Below are 10,015 nucleotides of genomic sequence, written 5' to 3' on the forward strand. Positions count from 1 at the left end.
GCTCTGGCGGGCGCGCGTTCCCAAGTGCTGCTTAACGCGCGTCGCTGCCAGCGTTCCATCGGGTCTCCCGCGCGGCCAGCCGGACAACGCTCTGCCCGCCGTAGGCCGCTTTGCGCTTCGGAAGGCGGAGCATTGTGACGTCGGGGCTCGCGGGGCGGGGCGCCTGCCCGCGGTATAAAAGGCCGTGGAGGCGGTCGCCGTTTCGCAGAGCGAGCGTTCGGCGCAGCGGCGGCGGAGCTTGGGAGCGGGCTGGGAACTGGAGCGGGGTTTGTTTCGCTGGGACAAGCCTGCCGACGGGGCTATGGATTTATTGAGGACTATCGCTTACCAGCCGGGCAGTACAGCAGCCGGCAGCGGCGGCGGCGGCAGCAAGATGGGCGAGCAGGCGCTGGGCAAGTCTTGCAATGGGGAATCGCGAAGGAAGAAAGCGGCGGAGTCGGCAGCCGAGCAGCATCACCACCACCCGCACTCGGCCACCGAGATCTCTCGGATTATTACCGACCCCACCACGGGAAGGCGATACTGCCGCGGCAAGGTGCTGGGAAAGGTAAATGCCCGGCGGCGGCGGCGGCGGCGGCAGTTTTAGGGACCCGTCTCGTGGATCTGTCACTGGTGTGCAGAGCTGGTTGTAACGTCGGGGTGGGGTCGGGGGGCGCATAGATTCCCACCCAACATCGATTTATTTTGATTTTGTGTGGGAGGTTTTTGCCAGTGCCTTTTGGCATTTCTGGCACGCAGGCGCCCTCCCTAATCTGAGCCTGTCGATCTGATCTGCCCCCCATTCTGTACCTGGGGCAACCCAGCCAAATGGGTGGGGTATAAATAATAATAATTTATAATTAATAGCATTTCTCCCCCCCCCCCGCTCCTCCCGGTCCATCTATCGTGCCTTTTCATTTCCCTTCCTTTGCAAAATTCCAACTATATTTGCTTCTCAGAAAGAGGGCATTTTAAATCCAGTGTTCCATTCATCGGGGCTGTGCTGCACTATCTCGAGTCCTTATGTCCTGCTGGCTTTATTTGCAGCCCCTTGTGTTTTTATCGTTTGTGTTTTATCACCTCTACGGCACCTGTCGAAGTAGGCTGTTACCTGTGGAGGCTCGTGCATGCATAAGCTGCCAGCCTTAAAGGGCTGCTAAACAAAAGAGGAGAAGGCTCCACACGGATAGCTGCATGGAGAGGGAGGGCAGCTATCCTGTGTGATTAATGTACATGTCTGTCAGCTGTTCTTCTCCCAATTACATGCAGTAGAAAACTGTTGGTTGCTGTGCCTTTCATCTTGAGCGCTTGTGGCAAAAATGGATAAATGTGTGTGCATTGGTCACAAAATAAAAATCTGTAGGAGAATTGCCTGCTTCACCCATGAGGCGGTTGGGGAGGGTTTTGTCCTCTTGCTACAGGTTTAAGCTGCAAGTCCTCAAGCATTTTATAGTCATTTGTCTGTACCTTTGTTGCATATTTTTGACTGCTGGTTGAGAGAGCTTGCGGGGGGGGGGCTCTCTTTAGCATCCAAGGCGTTGCATTAATTTGATTAGCAAAGAGTGAGAATTGAGAGCACACTGCAGACTGTCCTTTGGCTGCAGACTGTCACCGGTTTTTTATTTTGCAGTCATGGCCCCATGGTAGTTCCAATTTTACCTGCTTGACCTGGGCTCCCTGAAGAGGGAGGCGGAGGGGAGTTTCTCTGCTGTCTCGTCTAATGTTCTTCTTCTGCTCTGCCTTGTCTCTTCAGGGCGGCTTTGCAAAATGCTACGAGATGACGGATCTGACCACAAACAAAGTCTATGCTGCAAAGATCATTCCTCACAGCCGAGTAGCCAAACCTCATCAAAGGGAAAAGGTGTGTATGTGTTGTGACGCTCCTTTCAGGAATCTCTTTATGTGCTTGGGTGGCCCTTCCCTTTCTCCCTCTGCAGTGGCTTGCTGGCATACAAGCCCTGCCTCTTCCCACGGAGGTGGCATGTGGATACTGAGGTGCCAGTAATAACCTGCTTCTCGTTTGTGTGTGCCCTTTTCTCCTCTTCCAGATTGATAAAGAGATCGAGTTGCACAAGATGCTCAATCACAGGCACATTGTGCAGTTCTACCACTACTTTGAGGACAAAGAGAACATTTACATTCTGTTGGAGTATTGCAGCCGAAGGGTGAGCATCCATGGGGAGAAATCCGGTATTCCCTTAAATGGAATCGGCCAATAGTGTAAAAATGTTTAAAGTGTAAAAGGTATTGTCCATAGTTTCTTGAGGCAGCCCTTAATTCCTTGCCTTTGACCCCCACCCCTCAGCTTTTTTTATGATGCTAATGCTTATGGTGTGGTTTCAGCTGAGTGACCTTGCCTGTGGGTTTTTTCTCTTTTCTTCCTCTCACCAGTCTATGGCTCACATATTGAAAGCAAGGAAGGTGTTGACGGCACCAGAAGTGCGATACTACCTCAGGCAGATTGTGTCGGGATTAAAATACCTTCACGAACAGGAGATTTTACACAGAGACCTGAAGCTAGGTATGTTGATCTCCCAAGAGACTGGGCTTATAAGATGTTGAAAGAGCAGTTTCCTTTCTCATAGACCTAACTGCTAGTTGAAAACTGCAATTCATGGGGATTAATGAATAGGATCAGCTTGTCTGGCGGTGGAGTCTTGGAGTGCTTGAGTAATAGCGCTAGGTATTCATTCATAAAAACAAAAGCACCAGCTATGTGCTGGCCTTCTTTAGATGCGAGTCAGCACTTGTCTAACACGTCATGACATTGAATTGGACTCACCATGTTTCCTCTTCCTCTCTGCCTTGCATCTGCAGGTAATTTTTTCATTAACGATTCCATGGACTTGAAAGTGGGTGACTTTGGGTTGGCAGCAAGACTGGAACCGCTGGAGCACAGGAGAAGGTAAGGACCTGAGAAGGAAAGAGGGCAGCAACCTAAATACAGCAGAACTGCCTTGGGATTTGTAATCTCTAGTTATGTATAGCAGTGAGGGATGCTGGCTCTCATAATGCGTTTAAATCGTTGGCTTGCAAGCCAGGATATCTGACAGCTGATCAATGTTCTTAATGACCTTTTTTGTAACAGTTTAGTGGGTCAGCTTCTTCTGCCTGTGAACAGCCCCCATTATTTTCAGGCCCATGCACATTTGGGGGGGGGGGAGGTCTTATATAGCTAATGGTGCGTTGCCACCATGGGACATAGGAAGCTTTCTTATACTGAATCAGACTACTGGTCTAAGTAATTCCCTGTTGTCTGCACTGGCTGGCAGCAGCTGTCCAGGGGTTCATGCAGGGGTTTCACACAGCCTCACCTGGAGATGCCAGGGATTAAACTTGGAGCCTTCTGTACGCAAGGCAGATACAGGCTGTTTGCATATAGCAAAGAATTAAGGTGGAACCTGTACAGTATTTAACAAAAACATATAGCTTTGGAGGCCAAACTAATGCTCTATTTAAAATGCACTGACTTGGGATTGGATTGCATTGGTTTCACTAAAATGTATGACAAACATTGAAACATTGAACTGATAGCTAATTGTTTTAACTCCTCATTCAATTGTCTTTTCCAGAACCATCTGTGGCACACCAAATTACCTCTCTCCAGAAGTTCTGAACAAACAAGGGCATGGCTGTGAATCTGACATTTGGGCCTTGGGCTGTGTCATGTGAGTATTTAGCTGGTTTTTGGTCCTGTCTGCAACTGTGTAACTAGTGGGTGGGCTTTGCCTTTCTCAAGATCTTCAAGCAGACCTTCAGCACATCTCTTTGAGCAATTGCACTGAGCAGGAGGTTAGACTATGTAATCTACAAGGACCTTACCCAAGTTGCTCTCCTGTGACCTGTAATTATTCAGATTATGCAGAACTCTGGAGATTTGGCTTATTTTGCACAATAAGCTTTGTTTTTGCTAGTTGTATATGGGGGCAAAAAACAATGCAAGGTATTGTGAAGCCTCACCTTCTAACCTCATCCCCTCCTTTTGAAATCACATTAAACACACTCTCCAGCAGTCTCACCAGGAGATATTATTGCATGTGTGGGCAGTCGTCTTAGACTGAGTCAAACCAGTCTAAGGTCCACCTTCAGCCTGGTGATGTCATGCCCATCTAGTTGGCAGGCTCCTCAAAGGCTTTGGATAGCATGCCTTTCCCAGAGACCTTCTGCATGCAGAGTCTTTAACAGTTCCACTGATGAGCTATGGGCCTTTCCAGCACCACTTCCCACTCCTTGCAGCCTCTTGATATTGGGATGCTTAATCTGCATTGGTTACCAAACCCACACATCCTTGGGCCTTGTACAGACCTGTGGCATGTTCTTGATCTCAGTTCAGCCCCTTCTTACAAAACTTAGCTGACATAACCTTTTCCAGTACTAGTAATGGTCAGTGGTGGTGATGCTTTTGCTTAAAGACTACTTAAATTGAGGCCCTTCTTATAAACATTTTTATTATTATTATTCTTGGCAATGATTCAAATAATGAATCATATACTTCCTCTTCCAACAGGTATACAATGCTACTCGGAAGGCCTCCATTTGAAACAACCAATCTGAAGGAAACTTACAGGTGTATAAGGGAAGCGAGATATTCCTTGCCATCGTCTTTGTTGCCTCCTGCAAAGCACTTGATTGCAAGCATGTTGTCGAAAAACCCGGAAGACCGCCCCAGCTTAGATGACATTGTTCAACACGACTTCTTCTTGCTGGTTTGTAGCATTCTTGTTCTTGGTTTGTTTCGCTTCTGTTCAGAGCTACAGCTGACAGCCAGCTGACAGCCCGTTTTTCTACATCTTGTTTCCTCAGGGCTTCACTCCAGAGAGGCTTCCAGCTAGTTGTTGTCATACAGTTCCTGACTTCAATTTGTCAAGCCCGGCTAAGAATTTCTTCAAGAAGGCAGCTGCAGCTCTCTTTGGGGGCAAGAAGGAAAAAGCAAGATATTTTGACGCACACAGTAAGCAGATATATTCATACCTGGCTACTATCTATGCACTACAGTAGGCAGACTTCAGGCTGGAATGATCAATTTAGTTTCTTACTAAGCCATCAGTGCAAAAGAACACATCTTTTATGAGAGGGAAGCCCTTTTTGTTGTTGCTGTATCATTAAGTAATCCAGAATCCAAAAACTTGCTGATCTATCTTACGAATCACCCAGAGATCTATGAGTAGAGCCCAATCCATCCTCCGACCATCTGTAACAAATATTTACTGCTGATCTCTTGCCACCTCTAAAAGCATCACATTTTGTGTATACACACTGCTAAACTTTTTAATGCAGTGCTGCTAAAGCATCACTGTTGGTTTTTTAAGCCAGACTGTTATTGGCAGTTCCTGGTCTGCCGACTCTTTCTGTAATACAAGATCCATGTTCAGCTCTGTGAGATCAGGCACATATAAAGGAAGCAACACTCCAGGAAGAGACTGCATGTCTCGTCAAGGCAGGAAGTATTGTGTACTAGACAGTCATGTGCACTTGGATAGGAAAACCCCCTCTAAATTTTCTGTGGCTTTCTTCTCCCTTCCAGATCGGCTTGCTAAAGAAGATGAAGAAATATACAAGCTTAGACATGACTTGAAAAAGACCTCAATAACCCAGCAACCCCTGAAACACAGACCAGAGGAGGTATGTATTTTGGTTGGTTGGGCTTTTCTTTGTAACAGGGTAGCCTGTATTGCTGAACACAAGTAAAAACGAGTGGCTAGCGAAATCCTTGAGAGCTCAGGAAGCTTAGCGTAATCTTGTGACATGGCTGTCATAGCCTTTGACATTTGTGCAGGATCTCTATGACTCCAGGACTCATTAGTGCAAATCATCCAGCATCTGTGTGTCTCTGTACCGCATAATCCTGAGATGCTGTCAGCTGCCCCTCCTCTTCCTTAGGAAGACTCTTAGCTCAGGATAAGCCAGCAGTTCTGAAACTTCAGTTGCATTTGCAATCTCCAGCATGTTTGGGAGCTGAAGCAGGCCTGGTGTGTGTGCAGACACAGGCAGAGTGATGAGACGTAACCAAATAAAAATGTAGAACAAACAGCATGAGAAGCTCTTCCAAGCCTTGTTAAGAAAACATCTTTCCATTGTTCAAGAAATGGGATCCAGTTTGCAACCAAGAAGAATTTTGATTTTTGGTCGTTCAAGTTGCCAAAAGGACAGAACAAGTTTGAAATCTTCCCCAATGGTTTATCACAGCCTCTTCCTAGATACATAAGTGAAGGAAAATCAAAGCTTGCTATCACGGGGGAAATGAATTCAGGTCCTATCTGCCTTCCACCTCCTGATGCTAGGTGACCTTGCCTTCCCTGAAAGGGAACTCGAAGGCAGTTCGTGTGGCATGTACAGTACACACTGCATCATTGTGGGCAATAACAAAAGCCCTTTGCATGTATCCTGTTCATCACAGTGATAAGCACCTTGCTAGTGAGGCCTAGCTACCAGGGTACCTGCAAAACGGAATCTGAAACATGATCATGAATTGCGCAAGAATCTGTCCTTGATGGTCCTTGGCAACAACATGGTATTTTCTGCCTTTTCAGGAGATCCAGCCTTCCAGCACCACTGTAGCCAAACCTGGCATGCTAGCAGAAACCAAACAAATCGGAGATGCTATCCGGATGATAGTTCGGGGGACGTTGGGAAGCTGTAGCAGCAGCAGCGAATGTAAGTATGATGCACATGGCGTTAAGTAGACGGTTCCGTGTTTAGTCTGTACTTCAAGCAAGAATGTAAGATTTAAGGCCTGGAAAGAAACATTCTTCCTCCCATGTCAAACTGGCCAAGCAAATAATCTAGAGTAAAAACCTACAAATTTGGTTGGCAAGTGTGTGGGACTGTCATGTCTTCCCTCCCCACAAAGAACTGCAAGAATTGATGGGAGTGCAGATAAATCCCCAAGCCCTTTTAAAACCTAGTTTTTACAGCTTCTCTTTCTGTTGGAAACTCTGAGAACATCAGTACAAATTCTGTAGCAGAAATTGCCAAACCGCCTTTTAGGGGCATAATCTGAGATGATAGGTCAATGAATAATGTACAGGAGGTAGGCTCATTGACATCTCTGCATGTGGTTTCTGTAACGTTCCCTCCTCTTTGCCCTCACCCAGGCCTTGAAGATAGTACTATGGGAAGCGTGGCTGACACTGTGGCTAGAGTGTTGCGCGGTTGTCTGGAGAACATGCCAGAATCTGACCACATTCCCAAAGAACAACTGGCTGCATCTTTCCAGTGGGTCACGAAATGGGTGGACTACTCAAATAAATACGGCTTCGGTTACCAGCTGTCGGATCACACAGTGGGCGTTCTCTTCAACAATGGTGCTCACATGAGTCTTCTTCCAGACAAAAAGTAAGTGGCTGGCCCAATGTACAACAAAGTTGTCACGTGACGCTTCTGTGTCTACTTGAACTTAATATTCTTCTTCTTCTTACCTTCAGAACAGTCCATTACTATGCAGAGCTTGGTCAGTGCTCCGTGTTTTCCGCTCCTGATGCCCCTGAACAGTTCATCAGTCAAGTAACTGTTTTGAAGTACTTCTCTCACTACATGGAGGAGAATCTCATGGATGTAAGTGATGTGGATGAAAAGGCTTGGAATCCTTTGCTTGTTAAAAGCCTGTGTGTTGATGAACTCTGCTCTAACCAAGACTGTGTGTTCTCCTTTTCAGGGAGGAGATCTGCCCAGTATAACAGATGTCCGTAGGCCCAGACTTTACCTCTTACAGTGGTTGAAATCTGACAAGGCATTGATGATGCTCTTCAATGATGGCACCTTCCAGGTAGAGTTTCTTCTCTCTCTTCTCCCTCCGCCCACCCACACATGCAGCTTGCTCAAAACAATGTAGGGGCTTGTTATCTGGAATCAGTGGGGATTAGATCTTAAGATGGCAAGTGTACTATTTTTACAGTGTGTTATCAACTTGATGACAATAGTAACTTATCATAAATAGTGTTAATAAGCTATTCAGCTGACTCCATGAAAGATGAGGAGCCCAATGGCTTGAAGGGCCAAACGTGCTACTTTCACAAATCCCAAGGCCAAAAGTGAAGTGTACCCAGATGCAAAATGGGCTTTCTACAAGTTACATGATATTGTATCATCTGTAATACTTGGTTTATTCTATTATGCGGAGGGGGGCCTGTTGGGTTTGGAGCAGCAAGACATCATAGGCACACTATGACAGGCATAGGCAAACTTTTGGGACTATAACTCCCATCATCCCTGACCACTGGTCCTGTTAGCTAGGGATGATGGGAGTTGTTGTCCCAAAACATCTGGAGGGCCGAGTTTGCCTATGCCTGCACTAGGATCCAGTGAGAGGTTGGTGAACCTGTGGGCTTCCAGATGTGATTAGACTACAGCAGCAATCCTTTACTTTGACCATCTTAGCTGGGGCTGATGGGCATTTTAGTCAAACACACCTGGATGGCCACAGGTTAACAGTCTGTGGTTTAACAGAGATCTTCCAATACATCACCAGAACCTTCTGTGTTCCTCTGCTCTCAAGCTACCTGAGGTGATTTTAGTTCTCAAATTCTGGACACAAGCCTCTACCAACTAAAGATGAACAATACCTTTATTCCTTAAGGGGTGTTTTTGGATACATAACAGCTTCATCCTTTAAATGTGTTATGCAGAAGTAAATTCTGCTTCAAGGAGACTTGCTTCCAAAATTGTGTTGCCATTTCATAAATTAAGGCTTGCAATCTTTGTCTTCAAGCAGGTGGTCTTGATTAAGACCCTATTGAGCTTAGTCAGAGATGCTTTGTCTTTTAGGCATTTAATATTCTGCAGCACATGAGCAAAGGCTTTTTTATTATGCTTGTAATCTAAGCTGTAAAGGAAGGCTCTGTCCACAAAATACTTGCAGAGCACTGCCAAAAACTGAAAGCAGTGCCCTGAAATGTGCATTGAGAGGTTGGAACAATTGCATTAAACAGCACCTCTTAATTCCTTGGCAGGTGAACTTCTACCATGACCACACAAAAATCATCATATGCAACCAAAATGAGGAATATTTGCTTACTTATATCAATGAAGATAGGCTATCGACAACGTTTCGCTTGACGACCCTTCTGATGTCTGGGTGTTCCCTGGATCTAAAGCAGCGAATGGAATATGCGTTGAATATGCTGTTGCAAAGATGCAATTAAATTAAAAAGAACTCTTCTAAAACCAAAAGGACTTCTCTCACTGAAGTCTACAGTGGAGGCAGTTGGAAAAAGCTAGTATGTTGATGGATGAGTGAGGAGTAGGGACTGGTACGAACAAATATCTTATGTGCTGGGCTGGTACCAGACATGGAGCCTACTGCAGCCGTCTTTGGTGGATTAATGGTGTGACAAGGAATTCTTTTGGAGTGTAGCTTTCCTTGGTTCACTCCCTTTTGAAAGATATGAGTTGGACTTGAAGCTCTGCAGAGAACAGTTCTGATGGAGGACTTTAAAACTGTGAATAACACTTGAGGAATTGGGAGGGAGGGCAATCTCATTGTTGTCGAATAACTATTTGGGGCAGCTTGTGGCTGCTTAACTGTGAACTATGGCCATACATTTTTTCTTATTTCTTCCAAGAACTGATCACACTTGTGGCTGGCAAAGTGCATTCCTTGTTAATATTTTTTTTTATTTATTACAGCCTAAAGTGAAGTATTTATTACATACATTTTTTTGCAACCGTGATTTTAAATATACATTTGTTGGCAATAAAGAGTGGGAAAAACCTGAAGCACTGGTTTCAGTATATGCCTTTTTTTCCCTCTGAGCTCTGCATTCTAACCGGTAAAAGTAACATGCAAGATAGAAGAAGTTCAAGGTCAATTGATTTCTCATTCTGATGAGGTGGAATGGGCCTCCATCAGCGTTTACAGTGGTTTATTTTCTACCTGCAGGAGCCTGCAATTTGCCTGGATAAGAGCCAAGCTTTTGCACAATTTATACAAACCATGGTGGATGTGGCTCGTAGATTAACCTGACACTGTTAAAAACTGATGCTGTTCACCACAGACCATGGCTGCAATCTTAATACTTGGTTACATGGGAGTGGGTCT

At 45.6% G+C, this 10,015-nt stretch overlaps 1 protein-coding gene across 1 annotated transcript; it reads left to right on the forward strand.

Moving 5' to 3' along the window:
- Window positions 1–145: 145 nt before the first annotated feature.
- On the forward strand, window positions 146–9,693 carry PLK2 (polo like kinase 2). The gene is made up of 14 exons (XM_081880753.1): window positions 146–547; window positions 1,733–1,840; window positions 2,028–2,144; window positions 2,371–2,500; window positions 2,797–2,884; window positions 3,552–3,647; window positions 4,487–4,685; window positions 4,783–4,930; window positions 5,504–5,601; window positions 6,510–6,633; window positions 7,074–7,314; window positions 7,404–7,533; window positions 7,634–7,744; window positions 8,928–9,693. Exons 1-14 carry the CDS (start codon window positions 302–304, stop codon window positions 9,117–9,119), a joined length of 2,028 nt encoding a protein of 675 aa, XP_081736879.1. The 5' UTR covers window positions 146–301; the 3' UTR covers window positions 9,120–9,693.
- The last annotated feature ends 322 nt before the right edge of the window (window positions 9,694–10,015 follow it).

The sequence above is a fragment of the Podarcis erhardii genome (assembly GCF_964252035.2).
Source record: "Podarcis erhardii genome assembly, chromosome: 11".
In the NCBI taxonomy this organism is placed as follows: Eukaryota; Metazoa; Chordata; class Lepidosauria; order Squamata; family Lacertidae; genus Podarcis; species Podarcis erhardii.